Below are 26,719 nucleotides of genomic sequence, written 5' to 3'. Positions count from 1 at the left end.
TGTGAAACAAGTGTATATATCTTTTCTTACATATGCACTTGCTACGCGTCAGAATTTTTTTTAAAATCGATTATGGATTTATAAAGATCGTTTATTTTGACTATGCATCATGTTCACGTTGACTTTATATCAGTTGCAAAAATGAAATCGTTCCAAATTTTCACTAGAAATATTAAAGTGTCTACCACTTAATTTTACCATTTGAGATTAATCGTAAGATTAATCATTTTCCCATTAAGCCAAATTACAAGAACTGATAAAAATTATAGCAATTTTAGAAGCCAAATGTGCATATTAAAGCATTCTACAAAGTAAAATCAAAAATCAAGCTGTAGTTTTAAACGAAAATTGGGACTACATATCGCAAACTTTTTTGACAATATCATAAATTTTAAATTCGTAAAATTACTCATAGTCAAAAATCAAATGGTTCATTTGCACACAAATGCATTAAAAGGTTAATCATAAAGAACTACAAAAACCTTTAATATGTATCGGAAGATCTGTGAGTGAAGCATAATAAAACTTCTTACGACCATGCGATGATGATTTAAAATTTTATTTGCATGTAAAACAAAAATGTGACTTAGAATACAAAATTAAATAAATCTATAAAACATAAATAAATCACAATAAACTTATCATTGCTTAGATTAAAAAAGAAAACCTCTAATTAGTTGCACTGGAATACAACCGAGCTCAAAACTTTGTGCCACACATTTATTCTGATATCCAGTACAAAACTAGAATAATGGTCTCACACACACAAAAAAAAAAGAAAAGTCGAATAAAATAATTAAAGCAAAAATTTTTAAAATACAATAGATCACTCGTATTAAAATTTTTAAAATTTTCTAATAGAATCAAACGATTCTCGTCTTGTTCGTAAAAAATATGTTCACGTTAAAACACGTTCAAAATATAAACACGTTTAAAAATTCTACACAAAAAATGTACACCATTCACACCAATAAAAAAAGAAAATCAGGAATTAAAAATTAATTCCTTGAATATATTACAAAAACTACCAGCGTCATAATAAATACTAAATTACAATCACATATACGCATAAAATATACAACTTTGAAAGTTCATTCAAAGATTAAATTTAAATAATACTCAAGCGCTACAACTTTCGAGGTTCGTTTTTCGAACGGGAATATGTAAACACTTTATGGTCAGAAGCAACAGCTTCGTCAACTTTTTGCTCATTCACGCCTTTTAATACGCCTCTAGTTTGCAACACATTTTGACAAGGAGGAGATGATGACGTAGAAGAACTATAATCAGTTACACTGGGTGATGTACTTAAAGAACTAGTTGATGACGTAGAAGACCTGTTGGATGTAACAGCAGTACTTGGCCTAACCCTTGCTTCCTCAGCAGATCTTGGAAAAACTCGACAGTCCTGATAAGAGCTGCTAGAACTTGTACCAGCTGAAGAGGAATCTCCATTTTCAACTGGGCTTCGATGATTCGGTGCTAAGCCATTGCTTTCAACTGGTAAATATCGGCTCTGATGTACAGAAGGAACAGTAATGCTGTTACTGTAAGAAATATTGTTTTTTGGTGGCGGTTTGGGGATTGATCTGATCCCGTAAAGTTCTTCAGATCGTATATAATCCGTACTGCAGGTACTACCACTACTACTGCTGCTACTCCTTGAGATAAAGGATAAAGATTCCATGTAATCACTTATATCAGAGGAACTGCAACTACTTGTTGCGCTCCTTGAGCTGTCAGTACCTCTTTCATTGGCTGTTAAATGGTTGGGATGTCGTCGTAGAACAGCTGAAAAAGAAATGTTTACATTTTAGCTTGAATAAGTAAACATTTTAAATATTTCAAGAAGTTGTAAGGCACTTAATTGCTACATACTGGTTGTGACACTATTCTCTCCTGGGCTTGGAAGACCTATTAAAACAACATATCACCAACACAGTAGCAATGTTGACTTTACTGGAGAAAGAAACTAAGCAAATTTTGTCTCACAAATGTTCTACATGTGAACCTTTCGCGATGTGACAAATATCAAGCTTTCTTTAAGTCTACTTATTGTGTCACTCGCTGTAGCATGACCCAGTTAGTGGTCGATCAATTTCCATTAAGATGGAGCACGTCTTCATTATCCGACAGAAGATCTCCAATCCCTCAACCGAGAGCATCTTCTTCTCGCTCTCCGGACGTAACTTTATACATCCAGAATCGTGTGTATGTACCTCCTATGCAGCGGGGTTTACAATTTTTACGCCAAATGATCACAACCGCATATGATACCATTGATCGTAACATGGCACAGCGAGTGAAACAATAATTAGGGTTCAGTCTTGATATCTGCGGCGTCATGAAAAGTTCACATATAGAACTTTTGGGAAACAAAACTTGTCGATAGAGTTTATTTTCCTAATAAAGTCAACGTTGTTGTTGTAACGCCCTGTATATCTTTTAATAGGAAATACTTATCTGGCGACTTTTTTTGGACTGCTCAAATATCATTCTAATAATAAAAAAAAAAAAGAAGATAGTTGTAAGAATAAAAAGATGATTATGAAGCACGGCTGCTGTACTGATAGTAATTCTTAAGCACTCTATAATTAAAAAAAAATGAAATGGCTTCGAAAAACCTTTCTTTTGTCAAACGCAGTTCTCATTTCCACATAAAATATTCATTGTACCCCGCAGAAAATTTATTACCAAAAATTAAGGTAAACATTTAGAGGCTTAAGTTCTGGTTCTAAAAAATATAAAAGTAAATGAAAGTAATCATTAAATAGATTTTAATGCAAAAATAATGCTTTTAAGAATTTATGCTTTTGAAAGTGTCTAAGAAATCATTATGTACATCAAGATAATTTTTATACAAGCATCACGAATGTATTGAAATGAATCCATTCCCAACAGTAAGCCTTTCAATCGTTTTAGACAGTAATTTTTTATTGCGAAAATGATGCAAAAATAAAGCAGGATATTTAACTTTCAAAATGTTGTAAGAATTTCAAAATAAACTTTTATAAAACTATCCTGGATCCTGAGAATAGAGATAGTGAAACTTTGTTTTTAGTAGAATTACTCGGAACATTTTCCGACTAAACCACAAAATATGGAATGAAATATTGCACTTCAAACTATAAAGATTCAGTTAGTTTTTCTGGCAAACAGGTGGATGCGTGCAAGTGTAATGAACAACTAAAAAGCATATAATGAACAAAAGTTCACTAAGTACAATTAAAGTGCACATAAAAATCAAAATTAGGTATCAGTGCAGCAATGATTTCAGTAAATTAAATGTAACAAAACGGAAGTAACTAATTTACAGAATGATAAATACTATAAAGCATCGGTATTAATTTACTGCAATATTTTAAAAACTAACTCCGGATTAAAATTTTTCTAAAATAAAACAAAAACTTAACTTTGGAAACTAAAATTACGCGTTCTACAGCAAGCAATCGTTTTATGTAACATTTAAGAATAAGTGTACCATTTTACTGAATATTTGTATTGGCACTGTATAAAGCTGTATATTCCGTAATATGCTCAAAATTTAAATTTTAAAGCTGCATTGGATGATTTCTTAGCTCATATAGAACAGTTTCGAATAGGATGAATCTATGGATCTACGACCAGCAACTGTGTTACGGTTATTAATTTGCGTTAAATTCTGTATTTTACATAATAATGACGAAACTCTACAATTTGTTTCGTATTGCGTTACTAGTCAAAAAATCTATTTCAAGTGTCGTGAAAAAGTAATTCTTAAAACACAAAATGAAACAAATTTACTCTAAAACTTCGAAGAACTTTTCTCTGCACAGTTTAGAAATTTATTGCATTTGAAATGAAGTTAATAGTACTCAACCGGATTCCATGTTCATGCATTGCTCTTAGCACGCACAAACAAAAGAAATTACCAGACATACTTCTCAAATGTGAGCCACTTTCAGTATTAAACTACCTCTATGGGTGTAGCTTAATTAGCCTAAAATATCACGTAGCTGTGAAACTGATGTAATGCATATTGTTTGTATAGAAAAATGCTAAATACATCTTCGGCTTAAACCAATATTTGCCGAATGTAGTAGTGTGTATATCAGGTTTTTAAAATTTCATTTTATCTAAAATTTCTAATTAAATGCATTAAAAAATGACTACGGTCAGTGCAGCTATTTTAATGCATCAGCACTTTCTTTTATTCCTCAAAAAATCTATATATCGTTACACCTAATAGGAATAACAAAAATATACTCTCTGCTCGTCACTAAGTATTATAGATAACATTAAAATACTGTTATTTGTGAATTTTAGTAGTGAATTCAATGTTTACCTTGCATTTCCATAAGCGTATCGCACTCATCCAAGCATTCTTGTCTGTACACGTTATCACAGTTAGATCGAACGCCGTTTGCAACTCTTGGTTTTGAACGCTCGTGGCTGTCCAGACTGTATTTTCTTTGGGTAATGTCCTCCGTTTCATTAGAAGCATCAGCTAAAGAATCAGTAGTCGAATCCTTGTTTAAATCATTCATTTCCATTATTGTACCACTAGTTCTAACAGGACTGGAAGCAATTACAGTGGATGCGATTCCAGCTCGACAAGGAACACTTGATGAACGTTTCATGCAAGTCGTGGAAGCTGTTTCTTTTTGAATTGTGAAGTCACTATTATCAGAATTCAATTCGTCATCTGAATTTGCATATTCTTCATTCAACTTTAAACAGTCTGCTGATCTATGTAAACCATTTTTGTGGATGTTATTGAGGATCAAGGAAGTGCCATTAGGCATGACAATAGGAGGCGCAATTTCATTGCTGCTCATGGATTTTTCTTTGGATCGAAGATTTAATTTCGAGAATAGCGAATTTTTTCGGTGTACTGGGTGCCTAGGGCTGCATACAGGGGAAGCTGGTAATGATTCTACCTCTGCACCTGAATCGTTAGTAATATAACCATTGTTTTTCCCATCAACAGAGCTTGAACGTTTCCTCATCAACACTTTTTTCTTTAGCTCGCTTAAGGAATTCGATCGCATTGATCTCAAATGAAGTTCTTCGTTTATCAATTGATTCTTCCGACTAAGTTCGTTGGGATTTCCTGTTATATTTGTAGTACCATTTGTTTCCGTAACAGGATACGAATAAGGCATAAAAGGCCGAAGGGGAAGACTTGGACTATTTTCAGGTTCTTCATTTTTCTCTGTTTGATTTGAACAATTCGTATCATTTTGAAAACAGTCGAGTTGTGTCTGATTTTGTTTTGAGGGAGAGTGCTTTTCGTTCTTTGAGCAAATAGGCTGCATTAATAAATAATCTTCTTCTGGATTCTTTGTGTAGCACATCATTTCATAGGCACTGCCATTTACTTGTTGTAATGTCTTCTTTGGGCTTCTACGAAAGCAAAGCTGCTTGCAGTTGCACGTCCCCTTACATTGTTGACATTGTGTATTTTCTGTGCTTTTGCAGCTTCCGTTAGTTTGAGATCGAGGAGGTAACGGTGGTTTATTTGAGCATACTTGCTGTCTGTTTTCATCCTCTAACCGAGATAACACTAAATTTGAATTCTCATACAATGATAACGTTTCAGCGAATTCGATGTTAGCATAATTTACAGTTGAGCCATCTTCGCTAACTTTTACAGTTCTGTCATTCTCATCGTTTGGAAACTCTATATTTACGTAATTAATCGATGCCGTTTCTTTCTCATTTTGATTAGAGGTTATAGGATACGACACAGTACTAGAGCGTGGCCTTATTTGTTGTCCCATGGTTGGCACATGACTAGCATCATTTGTACAAGTGTCCATACTAGAACCACGAATAACGTGCTTCATCTTCCCGTTAACCATAACAAGTTCAGCAGTTTTGTGAGGTTCGTTGCACACTGCAACTGTGTGGTTGTACCAAGTTCTTGAGCAGCTCATTGAATCTCCTTTCAGAGATTTGCTGCACTGCCAGCCTTTGTCGAGTGAAGCTCTTTGAGGTCCTAGACAGGGTACCAGACTTCCCGCCCAAAGCATCACTCGTTGACAAGCACACATTTGTAAAGCGTCTGCTCCGGAAGAGTTTGTAGGACCGTATTTATGGTTGAAGGGATGGTTGGAAGCCATTTTAAAAAGTTCTATGTTCTGAATAACATTACAAGCGCTCATACAGGAACAAGAGGAACCATTAGCAACAGACTTTATTGCTTGAGTCTTTTGGATCATATCACAGTGGGGGAGCATATTCTGTCAGAGAGAAAAAATAAATTTTATTTTCTGGAAGAAATAAAAAAAAAAAAAGAATATGAAATACAATAGAAGTTCAAATTGTGTGATACAAATGAGAAAAAAGACAGCAATTAAAGTTGAAAGTAGTGAAACACCTTAAACCAGTAACCATGTTTTTCGTTAATGTGTTTTTATCTGTCAAAACTGCCAAACTTTTACTTAGTTCATAAAAGATTTGGAAAAACTGAAATAAATAAAGATATGACGTTACTACTAAGAATAACTAACTTTGCAGCTAAGATAAGCGGAAGATATGAAAATCAATAATTTTAACTAAGTTTCCAAGTTTACTTGGAATTTAATGAAATTATCTTCAATCGATTTAAAAAGTGTTTACATGTATGTCAGTTTAAATGAATCAGCACGCACATGATGATTAATAAAATAGTTATAAAACAAGCCGTAATTAAAAAACACATCTTTGAATGACTTTTTAGCAGCCTTATTCAAAAAGTTGCGAAAATATCAGTTAGAAAGCATTAAAAAAAATCAGGTTTCTGAAGAGCTTGCATCCACGATGCAAAATTTTATTTAAAACATAAAACGTGAAAACACGCTGGACTAAATTTTTGAGGCGTATTTGCAATTTTCAATATGCGAAATACGCTTGTAATAGCGTTGAAAATATTGCTGGCGCTAATTATATAAAAATGTATTTTCCACATCTGGATTTTCTAACCTTTTTAAAAAAAAAAAAAAAATCAGCCGGCGTCCATCGGAATTAGGAATTTTAATCGCAAAATCCTGATCTTGAATCCCGCGGGATCCCACACGGTATTTAGCTTTCCAATCTCGCAATTTTTTACCATTTAAACGTTTTCCAACTTTTGCTGCTCCTAAAACGACCATTTTCAGAAGCATCATCTGAAGAAAATCACCTTTTAGTTTCTGCAAGAAGAGCAAGAAAAACTCTCATATGATGAACTGCGGATTTACCACTTAAGAACACTATGAAAATAGATTATATTTTTCTGAGAATGAATTTATATTCTCATTCGAGGTTTTAGTTTTCATATGTCTAGCAATTGAGAAAATGCGTTTGATTTAACAACATTTTTTAAAAACCATCATTTAAGTTTAAAATCCAGAAAATTACGCTTTAGAATAGGGAAAATATTACTGATTACACAAAACCCGCTGCAGTAGCCTGAATGCAATTTTGGAGCACTTCTGTAAGCTTAAGGAATGCATTCAGAACCTTAAACTTACAAAAAGGTAACAGTATTTTTCTCCAAAGGAGAAAGCAATGAAAAGCCTGATATCATTTATGTATTCGCACGACTCTAAAAGAGGTGACAGAAACTTGTATGAAACTCAGGATGACTCGCATGACAGTTCAGTAAATTAACCTTCTCAAGCTTTTGAATGTCTCTTTAAAGTAGAAGTTAAAATTAGTGAAGTTATCCAAAACTTTTACCGAGACTACGACTTGGTGAAACCAAGCAGCACTCATCCCTTGCTGTAATGGATCAAATGTACTGCAGCACTCATCCCTTGCTGTAATGGATCAAATGTACTGCAGCACTCATCCCTTGCTGTAATGGATCAAATGTACTGATGCAATGACCAACGGTAATGAAGCCACAAGAGTTTCTCAGTGATAATTAAATTGGATACAGCTAAACCCACGCATCAGGATCCAATAGACATCGTTTTTGTCCGTAATTTGCAGTTCTTGATCGAAAACCAGGCTTAAGAGAAGAAAAATCAATTTCAGAAGTTGAGGAAGTTAATAGGGATCTTTTCATAAATGCCCACAGTTATTTTATCTCAGTAAAACCAACTGCAGTGGAGCCACAGCACCTGTTTTCATCAAGCACATTATTTTTTTGAGAAAAATTCTTTCTCAGTTCATACGATCAATGCTTTGTCGTTAATATGCGTTCAGCTTTTTTTAGAGCACACTTTTGCATGCCAAACGATAATTGCTAATTAGGATCTGACTTTGTAGAACTCTATAATTGGTGTACGGAGTTCCTTTCTAAAAGGCACAACTTTTTCTATTTGACATTAAAATTAAGATTTTAGAAGAATTAAGTCAATATCCCGGGATCCCGCGGGATTGGCCGATTATAATCTCGAAATCCCGCGGGACTGAATTCAGCGAGGGATTGGAAACCCTAATCGGACTTCATCTCATCAAAGTCAAACATTATATCATAAATTAGGTCTCACATTGCAGAAAAAGAGATTAAGACTTTTAGGAAATGCTTCTTTTATTACCGAAAACTTTTTAGGAACGTCATAATCTTCTGCAGGTCCTGCGGGAGTGACCTTTGCATCTTTACATCCGTTAGATTGCATAGCAGACATATCCTGAAAAAGACATTTAATGAGTAAAAAAATCTAGGAAATTAAAACTTACGCTGTCAAAATTTTGCAATTTACTGCTGAGAATTTTATAGGGTTTTTACGTAAATCTAGATTTGAAATTTTACTAACAAAGAGTTAGGGCAAGTAAAGCACGTAGTCAATATATGTACATTTTTTATACAAAAGTTCATTTAAAGGAGAAATTTGGCCTTTAAATGCGCTCTGTGCTTTGTATTATCTAGATTCACAAGTAGCACTTAGTGAGCACCGAATGTCACTTTTACTGATCTGTCATTTTTACTTTTGCTGATTATATATTTTTATTTTCTTTTGCAAGAATATTTACTTTTATATTAATGCGCTGATTTTAGTTATGCTTCTTTACAAACGAAACTTCCCTCGAATGAACCAGAGCTCAGCTATAACTTGCTGAAACCTGGAGATGTGGCGTCCTCAATCACAAATTGTCAAAAAACAGTAAAACTACTTGTCCCAAGATTTTTACAATCCCAATTTCGTCTAGGTTTAAATGTATTTAAATCACAACTTCGGAAACATAAAAAATGTTGGTTAAGAATTTGGAGATTCATGGGGAGGTAAGTATCCCTTGAAAGCACCATAGAGATGAATTCTTAAAAAGTAATTACCATTGGTGGAAGAAATGCTAGTTATTTTTAAATATTTTAAATAATTCGATGCTTTATCTAACTTTTAACTTGGATTAAATAAAAATGTCAGGAAAACTTTTTGAGATTGGTTACATTTGGTCACAACGGCATTTTAAGATTGAACCACAAGAGCTTCAATTATTTTTTCCTCCACTGATTGCTATGTAACTTTATTTCGTCGGATTCTTTCAATAAAAATTTAAAAATGAAACGCCAAGTGTAGACTATGCTGGGGAAAACCTAACATGGCAGCATTGTGTAACGTGTTTGAAAACAGCAATTATAGCACAGCGTGGACAGTGGAATTTGTGAGGGACACTTTTTTGGGAATATGTAATGATGAAATTCTTGAACGTATTTTGTAAAACTAACATCAATTTAGAAAAAAAAAAAAAAAAAAAAGAAAAAGAAAAAAACGGACCCATGCCATTAAACATAAGTAAAATAATCTAGCCGCTATAGTTAAAAACGAAACATTTTTAAGAATTCTTCCCGTGAATGTCATTCATTTATGCTCTTAAAGCTTTTTGCAAATAGCTATGGATTATACTGACGATCTGTCACAAGAGTTTTCAATGCAGATATAAACGCATGACATTTATCACATACAACATGGAATTAAGAGATTTAAGACAAAACCTAATACCTTAGAATGCATAATAGCAGACTTTGGTGTAGCGTAGTTTGCATAAGGATCATTAGCACCACATGAACAAATCATTTCTGAATCCGCACTGGAATTGTTCATGGGCCTCATCGTTGATGGTCCGGTATTGTATTTAGTTTTCTTTGGCGAAGAGGAAGGCGATGCATTGGCACTTGCACTCTTCCTCCCGTTGACCATTCGGACATCAACTTCGTTTCTGACAGACATAGATAACTTGCTCCAGCAGGCACATTCTTGGGGATTCATCACTTTTTCCTGGGAATTTTGAGGCAAGGATGAGTTGATCCAGTCATTGATGGGCTCGTGGCAAGGACAGAGGACACAATTCTCGGTCTTCGATTGGTTCAAAAACGGATGTTCCATATTTGTGCGTTTTGACTCGCCAGGCTTGGAACTTCCGGAACCATTTACTGCATGCTGCACACTTTTAGGCCTGTAACAGAAGATACATGTAATTATACTGGAGACAAAGGTCATTCATTAGATTGTTTTGGAAATTCAACAGTACAATTTATCATTCAAGTACCGTTGAAAAGTCTGGTGTGAGCACCGCATAACTTCTAAGTACCTCCAGTAAATTTGATGCACATGTGTAATAAATGAAATTGAGCTCCGTTTTAGCTAAACGGTAGCAATGTAATAACAAATAACAGTCCGATATCTTTTTTTTTGGTTATTAAAAATTCAACAGCGCACCATAAAGTATTTAGATTAGGGTTTTTTTTAAATCGGAAACAACAACTGATGCAAAATATGTTTTTCAAAAGAAGAGTTAGAAATTTTTTTTGCGAAAAACGACTTGAAATTGGCGTCAAGTTACCAAAGAAAACAAGTTACCCTTTCGTAACTTTAGGTTGCAATTAAAAAAGGGGGAAACTACGTTTAACACGTCCTATATGGGCCATTTCACAGTCACGTGTGGGACAATTGGACTCCATTATTTTACAAAAAATTTGTTATAAAGCGTAATATTTTTAACAAACTGGAGATATCACATTTTCTTATCTGTACCTTTAGCACAAAGATACGTCAGACGTAGTTATATTTTTATTACATATTTTTGTTGCTTGAAAAAAAAATTAATTTGCAAGCGTCGGTGCGGGACATCTAAAGTCAACCTCTTATCATTTGTTACAGGATTTAATTTCTACTCTAATAAAAATATGATGGCAAAACAAACTAAAGGTATTAAAAGTCAAGGTTCCAATGTAAATGAAACACATAATTTCCTAAGAAATGATAATTTAAACTGTTGAAAAAATTATGATGTACAGCGTCACGTGCGAGACAGTTGTCACGTGCGGGACATTTGCGAATTTAATGCAAGAGCATGTTTTTTTAACGGCAGAAATTGAGTAAATACACAAAATAAAGTAGGGAAGAGTGGTAATGAATGGGCCACAACAAAAATATGAAAACGTATTTGCATAAAATTATTTTAGATACCACTGATAGATGCAGCTATTTGTTCTACTAAACTCATCCAATTTTCAACTGTTTGAGAGAAGCCATTTTTCCACTAGAGTAGGAAGGTCAAGAATCCGATTGAAAAGTAATTTTTTCCGTTTGCAATAAAATTAATACTAGCTAAAAAGTATTTATTATTTCACTGCATATATGTGTATTAGCAAGTGTTTCCACATCTGTAAACTAATTTTAATATGTAATTTGATGTTATTTGAATTTGATGTATTAATAAAACTGGATATATTCATGAAGTATATGTGGGACTGAATGGCCCACCATATCATGGTTATGGATGTGCCACCAAAATATGGTTTTCTTTCAAAAATTATATTTGTTCCACAAGAAGTTCGTACGTAGAAAATATTAAAATAGTTTTATTTTGTTACTTCTATATTCATGCAGCGTTACATGTATTTGTGTTTCAAATCCTCAATTCCTAAAAGAAATATACCTATTGAAGTACTTCGAGTATTCAGAAATGAAATTTTTAAGATTAAAAATATGTTACTCATTAACGATTGATTAGTGCATAAAAATAGTCGTTCTATCAAAAAAAAAAAAAAAAAAAAAAATTCTTACTCATTTTTTTAAACTTGGACATAGACCTTTAGTCCCTCAGTTGGTATAAACGTGACGAAACAACCGGTCAAACTTGACGTATGAGTTCTTAAAATGAAAATTTATATTTAAATCTGAGGTTGAAATTCTTGAGAAAAAATTCTTCTTTTTCTTCGTTCAGAAAAGTTAAATGCATTTTCCAGAACATTTTATTCATTTACATTTTTTTATTGAAAAAAAAATGTAACACTCGTAATACCAGTGCGTAATAGTGATCAGAACCGTCCGAAGAGCTGATGGCGCCCGGGGCGAAGGTTTTCTGTCGCCCCCCCATACACACAGAAAAATCAAGTTAGTTATAACATCAGTGCATAATATATACTTGGAATTTTTACATATTAATGAACAGAACAATCAGAGGGCTATTCATAACACTAATTAAAACACAAGGAATGAATCTGTTTCTAATATTTGTAAAACGTTAATAAACCAAAAACTTTTCAAAAAATGGAAATGTTAAAAATCAAAATGTTTATCTTGTAAAATGTTATCCCACTAGATAAAAAAAGAAATTGAATTGGTTATTCATATTGATCAAACCAAGAACACGAATAAATAATTTGCTGGTTATGAATAGAAAATATATTTATCGAAGTAAACTACATCAAAATTAAAGTTCGATCTGGACTCATCCAAAAATTCTTTTCAAGAGTTTTTTTTTGGTTTTACTTGTATTAACTTAATACCAGCTTTCATATATGTTATAAACAAAGATGTTATTTGTTTTCATCAAATATTTGTAAGTTTTAGGCAAAAGCGCACAAATACTCAAAATCATCGAAAATTGCTCAGAATTGCGTTTTTGGAGCTCTAAGATCGAAAAATCACTGGCCCTAATATTATGAAATATGGCCTTACAAATTGCGTTTTAAGACGTGAGTTAAAGAAAATATTCGTGCAAGGGTCCCCATGCCGCCTTTCTTTAATATGACAAGCAATGGGTTTTTAACAGGGTGGCGACAGGAACTGGAAAAAAATTTCCCTGACTTTTCCCTGATTAAGTTCACCAAATTTCCCTGATTTACGTTATCAATGGTAATGGTTTCCTTTCTTTGCCCTACCTGAAAAGCATTGCATATTAAATAAAATGCAGTGTTTAGAACGGTTTAAGCTGTTAAATGAAAATATATTTTGAAAAGATGCTCCTTTTTTTTTTGGTAAAAATAGTGTATTAAATTATCGACAGAGAAATATTATAGGAAATCTAAAACAAATACTTTATTTCCAGGAACCAATTAACATAAGAATTCTAAGAAAGTATCAAAACCACTCTTAAAGACATATCTAATCATGATAAAACTAAAACATTTAAATGGAAATAATCTTGAACTGAATTTTCAAGCAGTATAATTGTTGCTGCAAGAATAACAAGTGATAGTTAAAGTATAGAAGTTATTTAGTTTTACTAGCGTAAATAATACTGCCGTGTGCAGGTAAACGGCAGTATCTGCGGAAATTAGTTTTCGAGATATTTGAAGAAATGTGTGGTGGATTCAATACTAATAGGAAAATGTTGGAATGGGCTTTTTTTTCACGCCTCTTTTTTCAGCGGAAACCAAATAAGCGAGCATGTACAATAAAGATAACGTACAATAGATGACAAAAATGAAAAAAAAAAAAAGAAAAATGTGCAGTTACTGCCCTTTACTTACACACGGCAGAATAGACATATTTATGTAAAACGAATTGAAATGTTTCAACAACCAGTTATATTGAGCTATTCTCTAATCAAGAACTTAGGTTTTAATGAATAAATACAGTATTTTAACTATTAAAAAATAATAAAAATATTTTCTTATGTACACAACTCAATTTGAAATGATTTCATTAGTTGTCGAAAAAAACCTTAGATTACTTTTTAGTAACAAACAACATTGAAATTCAAAAACGATTATTAATTTCAAAATGTATATGATTTTAAAATAAAAGAGTTTTAAAGTCTGAAAAAAAAAGAACCCTTTGCGTAATCTGAAGTGACAACAAATAATACCATGGCAAAAAAAAAAAAAAAAGATTTTCAGTCAAAATTCAAGTATAGCAATTAAATTAAAAACGTCAAGTGATAACTTTTAAGATTTTTTCAGCATCAATTTAAAAAACAAAGATTTTTTCTTGAAATCATGATAACAGTATGCTAATTACTTCAAGACAATGAGTAAAGGAAAGGGAGCAAAGTCATTAACGACGGCTTCCTCTTTGCCTGTAGGGTTGTTTATTTTACTTAGCTTGGAATGCTTGGAAGGAAAATTCAAGCAAGGTAAAATAAACAACTTTACAGACACAGATGCAATCTTAGGAAGCTCATCCTAAGATTGAATACTTTGACCTTGAAGAAAAAAGATGCTCAAATATGCGGCACTGTATAATCGCACCGCATTAATTTTACTTTTTTAAAATAAATTGGCGAAAAATTAGTAGAGAATCAAAGTACTTCATTTTGCAAGGGAAAATTTTTTTTTTTCTTCATTTGGTCAATTTTCCCTGAATTTTTGTTATTTTTTCAAAATTCCCTGATATTTCCCTGATTTTTCCCTGAGTGATAAAGTTCCCTGACTTTTCCCTGATCTCCCTGATTTCCCTGATCTGTCGCCACCCTGTTTAAACGACTGTTTAATAAAATTTAAGGGGAATAGCCCCTGAATGTGAACCATTGCTTAAATTTTTTGAATCATAATTTTGAACAATTTTGCTGGGAAATGTTCCAGATCCTCCTATTAATAAAATCTTGTCAAAATTTGTCTAAAGTTGCGTTTTTGAAACTTCAATTTCGAAAACTTGCAGGGAGAAAAGGAATTGATTTCAATCTATTTAAAAAAAAACAATGGATCGGAAACAGTCTCTAAGCTCCCTCCCTTACCCTAACGTCAATAAACATGACGTATAATCGCGGTTTTAAGGCTAAAATTGCGTTTTTAAAACTAAAAGTTTCAAAATTTTGACTGGACACCTTTTAACTGTTTCCTATCTGATCAAAAAAAACATTTTTTTCTGTTTTTTTTCAATGTGCCCCCTTAAAACTTTTTTTCTGGTTACGCCACTGCACGCAAGGGCTGAATTCAAGCAAATGTGGTGAAAACTAGACAAAGGAGAAGTGCCTTTTGTTTGACTCTAAACAGTTATATTCTCAGGAATTGTATCTGCTTCAATGATACAAAGGAAACTAATGTTTTGGGGACAAAGAGAGGAATATTTTCGTGCCCTAGGAAGAAAATAGAGAATCATTGCAATGATTCTGTATTTTGTATTTTTGACTGTGTATTTATGATACACGAAATGAGGGGGCGCCGCAAGGCGCCCCTCATTTCGTGTGAATGTTGTCGTGTTCCGTCGAAACGAGGGGGCACATTGCGGCGCCCCGTAATTTCGTGGCGCCCCGCTCGCCCCCCTCTTGGGACAGCCCTGATAGTGATACTCATTACTTTCAGCAAAATATTTAAATTTTGATTTTTTAATCGGTTAGCTTCAGAAATTGTATGCAAAGACGTTGCCTACTAGAACTAAAAATGTGAATGCGTTATACTTGTGAACAAGTACTAGATGGACGAAAATGTCGCATTGAACTAGTAATGATGATCTGTGCTGCCTATAACTTGAAGAAAAAAAAGTAGCAACAATTTTCAATTACCGTAACAGAAGTTCAGTATTTCATTATTTAAAAATCATGGAAAGATACCTCAAACCGATTTAGTTTGTCTTTCAGCTGTTTCTAACTGGGTGGGTTTTATTGAAATTCACAACGTTGTCCTTACCACCCTAAATAATGTTAACAGTTTTGAAATAAAACATATTGGACAAACGTTGACACAGAAGAATGTATTATTCTATCTACCTATCGTACAATGCTTCTAGACAATTTCTTGGCACTGAGTATTCTGATCCACTACTGCTCGCAACACTGGCGGTACTTCCATGGCTGGCATGGGAACACAACGAAGCCCTATCGGATGGTGGATTCATCAGCTGGTAAGAAGGATCCTTCCTGGTGGATTGTTGACTGTCGCCAGAGGAACCAATCAAAGAATCCATCGTCCACTGTGGACTGAAACCATTCGTGCTGTCGTTCGGAAGGTTTTCTGGAGACACTGGCTGCTTGTTCCGGCAATTCTGCAGACTTCCACGGCTGTAGAATTGTCGACCACATTTCGTACACTGGTTGAAAGGCCTATATACGAGAGAATGGCAGTTACTTTCATAAAATGATAAATAGAATAACTAAACTAGAACTAAAACATTCTAAGACAAATGTTTAACAAAATGTAATCAAACATTTCGATTTCGAGTATAGTGGTGACGAATCTGGGAGTTATATCTATTACCATTAAAGTATATAATGCAGATATTTTTTAGAATACCTAGTTATTCCAAGAAATAATTGATAATTGATTTTTCCCTGTTGCCAAAAAACAATTAATGTACTTCAAAATAAATAGTAAAACACAAAATGTTAACTTAAATAAATAACTTTCATTATCAAAAAAAATAAAATAAAAATAAATAAATGAATATTAAAAAAAAAAATAAATAAAATAAATGAAATAAAAGTCGTCTGTGCATATCTTTATATAGAAACATGGAGGACTCCCGATTTCTCCACCAAAAACTGAATACAAAGATTAGAACTTTAGCTCAAAATAAAAACAAATCAAAATAACAATTATTTCAATGTAAAAACCATGGCTGTGGAGTTAGACTCGCAGTCAATCTCATTTTGGGACAAAAGAGTCAGATTCGGAAGGGTTTTTAATTCAAAGGCTCGGAGTTGGAATTGGTCATTTTCCCTTAAAGTCCGCAACTCTGCCAATGTTTGTGGAGTCGGAATTGGATTTATTTTGGAATTAAGGGGTCGGAGTCTAATTTTCAAGAGTCAGTCATTCTTCCTCCGTGTATACATTTTTGCCAAAGCTACGAAGTCAGAGCCGAAGTCCGGGAGTCGGAGTGCGACTACTTTTCGGTCACAGGAGTCGGAGTCAGGTGTCCCAAAACCCTTGGAGTCTGAGTCAAGAGTTGTTCGTTGAGATCTATTTCCAACAAATTTGTTTTTAGTAAATCCGTCTTTAAGTTCGGAATTTATATTGACTTACAATTTTCCCGTAGGCTCTAATGTTTGAAATGTTCAAAATTAAACGGAAAATTGTTTAAATCAAAAAGTGAAACATGGGAATGAGGTGTCCTTTACGAGATCAATCGGACAGGAAAAAAAAAAGGCTGAATCGGACTTTTCTCTCCAAAGTTATTGGGAGGGGGAGGGGACAGACATACCGACATACAGTTTTCAGCATCTCAATACCCTACTCTCCAATTTTTAATTTTTCGATATTTATTTAATTATTTTATTTATTTTTGACTTTTTTTTTGTTTTTCGCAATATTTTTAAGATGCATTAAGCTTTCTTTTATGCTTTCTTCTTTCTCTGACTTTTACTGGGAAAGTAGGCTAAAAACGGCTTTTTATAATTATTAATTTTATGTTCAACAAGAAATTTCAAATAACTATCTATTAAAGTAATCTTATTTTAATTGTTTCTACTGTTATCTACTAAATGACTTTTATCATCGTTTACAAGTTAGTATTACAACACATCTTTTCTAATCACTTTCTTAACTAAAGTGGTACACTTCTCTTACCATGTTCCTTGTCCATCGCAAAGACACGAAAGTGACTGCCCGTGACCATTAGACTTTGATATCGTTGGAGAATGTGAAGGACCTTGGAAGTCACTTAGTGTAACTGATACAGTATCCATACTCTCAACATCACTTGCTGTTGTCGTTGAACTCTGGCCCCACCTGAAAGTGAAAAACGAAATACAATGAATACTTTAGTAAAACAAATCATTATCGTTAAGCTATTATATTTGCCAAAATGTAATCAAGAAGCCGTGGTCGTACTCGCATTAAATGTTCAGAAATGTTCACAACATATTAAACGTATGTATTTAAGTATGCATTTTTAATTAACTTTCATGTAGGAATTTCCAACCAACGCAACGGTTACACCCTAATTCGAGTCATAAGACCTTCTTGGTTCGGTTATGAAACTATTTTAATTTTTAAAACGTATAATGCTACTAATTTTTAAAACTATTACATGACTAACCTTCCAACCATTCCCAAGCTAGCTTGTCAAATTATGCAAAAATGAAGCACCACTATTCTGCCGTGCTAAGCGCAAAAGCGGTATATGCAGCCGAATTCAAAATGAGAAATTGCTATTTAAAGTTTTGAGCCGCCATGTATTTGATTCTGGTGCAATTTTTTCATATTTTTACAAAAAAAAAAAATTCTTATTGGCAAATGACCATAAAACATTGTATTTCGGTAAAATATGAGACTAAGAACCACCTGATGACCGTAATTCAATTTTGGTAAAAAGTGCAGATACGACTTTTGTGTTTAGCGCGGCTGTATGGAACTAGTAGGAAACTGGTAAGTGGTAACCATGTTTTTTTTTTTTTTTTTTTTTTTAAATTTATAAAATGCTTGCGTAATATTTTATGAAAATAAGCACATCGCGACTAACTGCATCGTCTGTAGGTTCTAGAAATATTCAAAATGTAATTCAAAATTTTATTTTCAGAGCGTGTACCATAATTGAAAACTTAAAATTTTAACTTTCAGGCTTTAAACATTCAGTTTTGGCCACGTACTCAATCCATTTGCACAAGGGAGGCATTTTTACGCGCATATTTTCTCTTTATTCTCGGAATTTTTAACTCCGGCTTTTAACGTTAGTCGGTACCCTGTATACGAGCATAATATTAAATTTCTAAACTTTATGTACTTTTTTTATCAAAACGTTTTAATGATAGAAACTTACAATTTTCCCAGTATTTTTAAGAGATATTGTGAAAGTCTATTGAAGTGACATTTTGAGGCAGTTTATTCCACCCTTTATTAAATTTTAACCAATAGTCACTTTTTAAATGAAGAAAAAAAGACCTTTTTGACCTCAAAACAAATGTTTAGGAACAAATACGAGTCTTAAAGCGAAAAATTCCGTTCAGTTTAATAATAAATATAGTGGTGAAGTTTTTGCATAGTAATGTGTGAAGTAGTTTTCTAGGAAAGCGAACATGAGTTTTTAAAATTGCCGTTTTGAGAAAATTGCGTTTGAAAGTAAAATTGTACTTACATTTCAATGCATTCCTGCTTCAATTATATTTAAACCGAGTTACTTTTAATCTAAATAGAAACATGAATTTGGTGTCGTTTGAAAACTCTTGCTTTACATTTTGAGTATATAAACTAAACATTTTTAAAGGTTTTTGGGTTCCAACTCCCTTTAATTGTATATTCGAATAGAAGGAACCGTCATGTATTATAATGCAAAGTTAAAACTTTTCAAAAGCGATTAGGCGACAAACTCGTAACTGAAAGGTTTGCTGCCAGTCGGATCAAAGATCCCCCGTGTTCGTTAATAGTGACTGAGGCAAGTTAAATATGTCGTGGTCAAGAAGTACTCAAAGTGACACAGTACCTACGGTGGTTCTGGGACAGGAATTGCTCGGCTTCTAGTCTTGATCAAAATAACAAATCTGCCTTCAGTGCCACATCCAATCGGGGAAAATACAAATAGCCATAGGTACGGGGGATCCTGGAGTGTTATATGAAATATAATGGTGTCTTATATTCGAGTATACTCCAACAAGCAGTCAAAGTTGAAACGACTTAAGCGAATTCACTGATCGAGTAGCGCTCCTGACGTCACCAACAATGAAAATCGCGCCACGGCATGATAATTTGATAATATTTCTTGATAACGTTTGACACGTTGAGAAATGCTGAACTGGATTCGGTAATTTAACTGTTTTGCTTATAAGACTCATTTCGGGGGAGTGAAGAAACGAAAACGTGGTCAACAATGAACGCTATCTACAGGAGTTCAGGGTTATTCCACTGGAGTTAGGGTTAACATTTCAACTATCAGAATACTATCAAACAGACAATTGCTCCTACATTTTTGCCTCGACGGGGGATTTTCTAGTCCCGAGAATAAAGTGCAAATATATGCTTGAAAAGATCACAACAATACGAGTGAATTTAGCACACAGCTATCATTTCCAAACCAAAAAAATGCACTTCTTTTGGCACACTTTTCTAACCTTGATAGGCAGGAAGGCCACCTGTAATGGATTCTGCACGAAGAAGCCTTCATTGAAGCGCTGCTGGAAGAGTAAATACAATGGTCATCTCCGCATGGGTCGGTAGACCTCAGGATCTCTGAGCAGGCATCGCACGTGCTGCCCTCAGATCCAGAGCTCAAAAGAGGCCGGTTCGAGTCCCCAGTAGTACTCTTTGAGCCAGAGTCGTGATGACTTCGCTTATGCAACGGAAACCGGGAGGAAGTCTCCAAAACTGTAAAGATACAATTATTGTGTGAAAAAACAAACAAACTGTATAGCATAAGCAGAAATATTCATGTTAGAAATGAAAAAAATAAAAAATAAAATACAGGCAAAAAAAACAGATTGTATACAAATAAATGTGTGCATGACAGAGTTGTACGAAGAAATCTGCAGATGATAGAACTCTTTTTACCAAAAGAAACAACTTTCTCCAAGCAAAGTGTGTCATAAAGCAAACTTATGCAGTTATAGAGAAAAACGTGGACACAAAAAATAATTAAAATTAAAAAATGAAAATAAATAAATAAAAAATAAAATAAATATAAATCAGACAATTTATAACCAAAACTGCATGCTCAAATAATGAAAACTAGCTGCATTACAACATATATTTTTAAAGTAAGCATTTGTGCGCGAAATACTTTAACCTTTTTCTTATAATTAGCTAGATCAGACTCCACAGTCCTTGGACTTTCTCATTCATATATCTTCTTAGCCTACAAAATTTTCCCTACTGCGTCTTCATTCTTAACACCAGTAGTATACTTTTTTTTATGCATTGATACTATAATATAAAGAGCTTTATAATATATATTTTAGAAGGGAAAAAAGGCATGGTGCTGCGACGAAGACTAGTTTTTTAAGTATGTCTGTGACGAAGTGAACTAAGTACGCGTATTACTTCAGAGAAAGCCAATTGAAATAACGAAGTAAAATAATTAATCCTTGAATTCCTTACACACTTTTTGTGTCCGATCATGTCTGTAATACAAATAATTTTCTCTTATCTCATCATTTTCCATACGTTTTAAAAATATAAATTCTGTGCTACTATTCATCTTTCTTATGTTCTGTATTTTCTCCATAGACACTCACTCTCTTGCAATGCAACGTATGCTTTCCAATTCATACTGCAAGGTGAAAGCAGTTTCTAAACAAGTTTGACCTCTCATCTGTTGAATTACATTGCCGTGAGCAGGTAAACGGCGGTATCCGCAGAAATGAGTTTTTGAAATATTTGACGAAACGCGTTTTGGATTCAACACTAACAATAGAAAAAAATGGGAATTATACGTTTTTTTTCCAGCGGAAACCAAATAAACAAGCTTGTACATTAAAGCTAACGTGCAATAAATGACGAAAAAAAATTGCAGTTACTGCCCTTTACCTGCTTACGGAAGTGCAGGTGAATATAATAAGTACCGTTTTCAGCACTATTTTTATGTATTCTTGCAAAATTGTGAATATTATAATTTTGTCAATGTCAAGACAGTCAAGTCACGATGTCTCCCCAGTTTCGCCGACACGAAAACATACCTTTTGATGCACTGAAGGGTGGAGGAAATTTGAAATGTCGGCGAAACTGGAGATAAACCATAAACAGTAAATTTTACAAGGGAAGTAAAAACCGTCAGATCAAGTATCGTGGACTACATAGGACTGCCAATCTCCGTATCTTGTACAAACTAAAACCATTTTGCCAATTGGCATACCATTTATTCTATGCCATTGACTTGAGCGTTAATTGTTTTTTTTCTCCGTAAAGAAGCCAAAAAATTCGAAATTTGCGACTTACTGTCTTCCCCATATCAACCCTTCAATTATATTCCATTTGTTTTTCATTTTAGCATTAAAGCTTTTCCGGCTAATACTGAAAAACGATAATCAACGTTTATAGAAAAAAAAACTTTGATAACGCTCGTCGTTCGTGACATAAGAATCAGTAAATTTCTTTAAAAAAAAGATTAACTAAAAACTTGAACAATTTATACATTTTAAGAATCTGGTGCCTTTTTATTTGATTTAATTTTCAAATATTTCATACCAGTATGTTTTTTTTTTCTGAATAAATTGTGCTTTTACATCATCAAAACGCAATTCCGTTAGTCTCAACATAATCTCAAAAATATTCAACATTTTCCAAGCGCAAAATGGAATTATACATTTCCATGTCGTTCATATTTAATGGCAATGCAAAATATAATTACTTTCAAAATTTCATTTGCATCAGATAAAACAAAATTTCCTGCATTCCTATTTTAAGGATCTAATTCATATTGTTTTTGACAAAGACACTTTTTCAATTACCTTGTAGAGACCCCCACAGAACTATTTGTTTAACATCCAAAAAATGGCACTGGAAAAGTAATTTGATGCCTAAAACTAAAGTAAGAAAGAGTCTAAATGATATTATAAAAACCCGCATAACAATATTTTAACAGACATAAGAAGAAAAATTTATTAAAAGCACGTGGGAAATTAAAATTTTACATCATAGACAATTACTTAGATTTATACGACGCAGGCCATATAAGGAAAGGACAGCGTGATTCGATCTCTCGGGATGGAAAAGCAATCGCAATTTCATACACTGGTTATCAAATTCAACTCAAAATAGGCTGCAGCAGAAATTGAATTTCAACTTGTTTCAAAAGTTTGGAAAGAACGAGAATGAGTTGTATATATTTACCGGAATTTTTTCTGGAAAGTGTTTTTCGCTTTCCCAGGAGCTTTCCTTTTGAAGCCAAATCCATCGCTTGCGCAAGCTCTTCAGATTGGTTTGTTAGTAACACGTGAAGGCCTTCACCTAAAGAAAAGCAATAAAAGGTAATATTTATAACTTGTAACAATCAGAGGCTAAATATCTTAAGTTCAATTCAACAGGTATTACTTCCGGATTGATAAAGAAATATCACAATTCAGTGAAACCAGTTAAGAATCTAAACTATTCTTTTAACAAAATAGTGTTTCCTTATTTGTCTGAAGCGTTGAGTACATTTTTAGAATGTTTTTGCATCGATATGAGGAATGTTATAAGATTTGACAGCAAAGTGATAATTGCGTGCATTAATTTACACACTCACTTAAGTTTTACTTGCATGTGCAGCTAAAAGTGCTGGAACACACTGGTAACTAAAACTAAAAATTAAAAAAAAAAAAAACGACTGGGTCGCAAACGCAGAATCAAGAGGGAAAATTGGAAATCCTTTTAAAAGCCTTATACTATTAAAAATCAATTACAAGTTTTTTTTTATTTGTTGACAAATAGAAACTGGTAGCAGATAAAAATTTTCAATCGGTGCGTTTAATTTCCTTGTGGGCCAACAATGAATTCCGTTACCAACCGCGTGAATAAAGGCTTAGCCATATTTAAAATCTGCTTTAAGAAACGTTATAATTTGAATTCTATATAACACGGAAGTTCTAAACTCATTCTATCAGACACAGAAAACATTACTCTAAATTTTAGTACTAAGTATTTAAATTTTTTAAATATGTTTTGACTGCAAAAATAGCGAAAAACCTTTTAGAGGTTTTTTAATTATTGCCTTTGTTAATCAATGTGTGTCCCATCTGTACTTTTGGAGGAACATATATGAATGCGAATGAAGTTTTTTTTTTTTTAATACTGAATACGACAGCCAAAATGTCCTGTTCTAAAAACTCCATTTTAAATATAATTTTCAATTATTACCAAAGAGTTTTTTCACGTGTAATTATTCACGTAGCTCTTTTGAAGATTTTAATAAATAAAAATCTTAAGTATATATATATATATTTAAATAAATCTGAACATCAAAATTTAACATTTCATCTTGTCAACAAAGTTTCAACGTGTTGTACGATAAAAAGCGTGGTCTGAAACAAATTTCCAAGGTTTGAAGAATACGAGGTAGGCGAGAGTCTTAATGTCTTTGGGTAAACCCGCTCTTAGTTGCACCAGCAAATTTAAGATCTGCCGTAATCTGAAACAATGCAGCTAATTCTATTATAACTAGTCACGTTGGCGGCCTGATCGCGTCTTCCAAAGCAATCAAGTTAGTGACTGTAACCACTCGGCTGCCGAATCTTTAGTTACAGTCCAACTAAAAATAGTTTCACTTCTTGGAAGTGTTGTGTGTACCTCAAAACTCAAACAAAGAATCTTAAGTAATATGCGAGTCAATACAATAAAAAGCAATTAGTATGAAGAGATAGTGAAGTAACAAAACGTATTTATAGAACATTAATGTGAAATAAATACTTTAAGTATTAAAACTGCTCTACATACTCCGTAAGATATAGAATAATACTCTAGAAGAATTAAAGACAACTTAATAGTTGTAATCTTGTACGTACGAGAAAAATTTGCAAACTGAATTAAGCACTAACTATTTTTACACTTAAGCAAATGAAATATTCTACCTACCACGCCCGCATAGTGATCCTCCTTCGAAACAAAACTTTCCTTCAACTACACCAAACCTCCTCAATTCCTTCAAAGGCCACGTTCCAAGAAGCCTTGGTGGAACTCCAGAAACCAGACAGAATGTGTGGTCTTGAAGATGTAGCCTCGTAGGTCCACATGGAAGTTTACTTTTCGTTGGGACATGAGCAATTTGTACGAGGAACTGTTGTTCTATAAATGCGAAAAAGCCATTACTTTAACTATTAAAACAATAGACATCGAATGCTTATGAAAGAAACTAAACTTAGTCCAAAAACCACCCTTTACATTTACAAGAAACTCGATAAAAATAATTTATTTTTTTCACGATTTTTTAAATTTATGTGCTTTTACTAGAAAGGAAGATAATTCAAAAACATATTAGTGCTCGGCACCATTTTAAACATTAAAAGGCGAGATTTAATGAAATTGAGCGAACATTTTTTTTCCAGCAACATTTATCTTTTCCACACAAAACATAAATGCCCAAATATTAAATGGCAATTGAAATTTGTAACATCTCTCAAACATAAGGTTATTTATTACAATATAAGAAACGTATATTGTTAGCAGAAACTAAATTTCTCAAATGTGAGCGCCAATCATCTAATATTAATAAAGATTGATATATATTTGTATGTTTGTATCTATTTTGTCACTACTTCTTGGGAACGACAGAAAACCGAGCATCAAACCAGGTATTGATAGATTCGTAATATTCCTGACTACTTGTTTAGCTGGGTATTAGAACTGTGCTACTTTAATTAGCGGAGATATTACTTAAGAACTTTATTTTCTGCCTCGGTCTTCCCTCCAGAGCTGTTGGCAAGTGGTCACAGTGGAAGTGACTAGCATACAGGAATTCACACACGGAAAGCGAATGTTTATCGAGTGGCATAAGTGAAGCACGTATTTCGATGAGCAAAGAAAAATTACTTTTCGAATGGCTTGAAACGTGTTTTTTGATGCCATGATTTTTTTCTTTTAAGGGAATGTAAAATTACGTCCCAAAAACGTCAATGTAAACTCTTTCACTAGATTAAGCTTTTACAGGGGAAAATACGGGGCCGAGCCCCAAAAGTACTCCCGGAAAATTAGGTGCTGCAGAAACCTGCAGCAGGCGGGTTGAGCAAGCCGCCGTAGGCGGCCAGGTCTGTGCTGTGCAGCAAGCAGCAGAAAGAAGGCGGCGTAGCTCACAAAGAACACCTCCGAAGGTGGTATACATCAACCCGTCGCAAGCAGTGAAGTCGAGCCGGGAGCCAAAGGCGAGTTCTCTTGTAAACCATGCAAATAATGAAAAATAATGAAGGGAAAGTATAAGTTTACAATAAGTTGTATTTTAATTATCAAACACATTGACTAAATTGTAAATTGGTTTAAAATTAAAAGAAATACGAAATTTGCAAAAGTACAAAGAAAAAAGTGTTTTTAAAGAACAATAAAACGAAAACTAGCGATAAAATATTTGTGCCCCTTATTTCAAGTAATACAGCGTTTGAAGTCTGAGCTATAATAAGTACAAAAGCTGAAGACCTTTGTTTGACTACAATGTTTCCTGGTAAAATTTTCCTGTAATAAATTTCTGACTAATATCTTTTAACCTAATTCAGTTCTTCCAGAAGTGATTCAAAGCACCTCGAAATAAAATGTTTTACGGAAATTCTTTAAAAAAAACGAATCTGGAATTTGAGAATTTTAATGTTTTGAGGAAGGCAGTACAGTTAAAATTTGGTTTTCAAAAATGAAACTAGCATATTTGTTTTGTCAAGTACAAAATAAAGTAAGCATGTTTCCTTTCTAAGAAAATTCGTTAATGTAGTTCAATTACTAAAACGTAGCGGAAACATCAAAATGCACCTAAAAAAAAAAACACTTTTATAATAAAAAAATGCATAAAAAATTTTACAATAAATATTACATACCCTCTACTAAATTAGCTCTTATCTTCACTTGCCACTGGATCAACAGCTCCCTGTTGTCGAAAGCTAAAACTACCACCAACTCGGAACAGATGAGGGCCATAGTGTTGCTTTCCTTGTCCAACGTGAAGCCAGTCTCCATTCCCAGAAATTCTTCCAGGGACAAAGAAGCTTTCGTCGGACCATTTTTGCATCGCTCCTTGCTGTCTCGGTATAGCTGAATATGAAGGCAATCTGAAAGGAGAGACAT

The 26,719-nt window shown here is 33.4% G+C and overlaps 1 protein-coding gene across 1 annotated transcript; it reads right to left on the bottom strand.

Annotated features, from left to right (window-relative positions):
- Positions 1–1,126: 1,126 nt before the first annotated feature.
- Positions 1,127–26,719, bottom strand: LOC129216305 (serine-rich adhesin for platelets-like). The gene is made up of 9 exons (XM_054850515.1): positions 26,473–26,719; positions 24,533–24,742; positions 22,814–22,930; positions 20,101–20,353; positions 17,624–17,785; positions 9,894–10,347; positions 8,490–8,582; positions 4,325–6,224; positions 1,127–1,791 (listed from the first exon to the last, which is right to left on the bottom strand). The coding sequence occupies exons 1-9, from the start codon at positions 26,717–26,719 to the stop codon at positions 1,127–1,129; spliced, it is 4,101 nt and encodes a 1,366-aa protein (XP_054706490.1).

This window comes from Uloborus diversus, chromosome 2 (genome assembly GCF_026930045.1).
Source record: "Uloborus diversus isolate 005 chromosome 2, Udiv.v.3.1, whole genome shotgun sequence".
In the NCBI taxonomy this organism is placed as follows: domain Eukaryota; kingdom Metazoa; phylum Arthropoda; class Arachnida; order Araneae; family Uloboridae; genus Uloborus; species Uloborus diversus.
The sequence above is the reverse complement of the archived record's forward strand: the minus strand, read 5'-3'. Positions and strand labels throughout refer to the sequence as shown.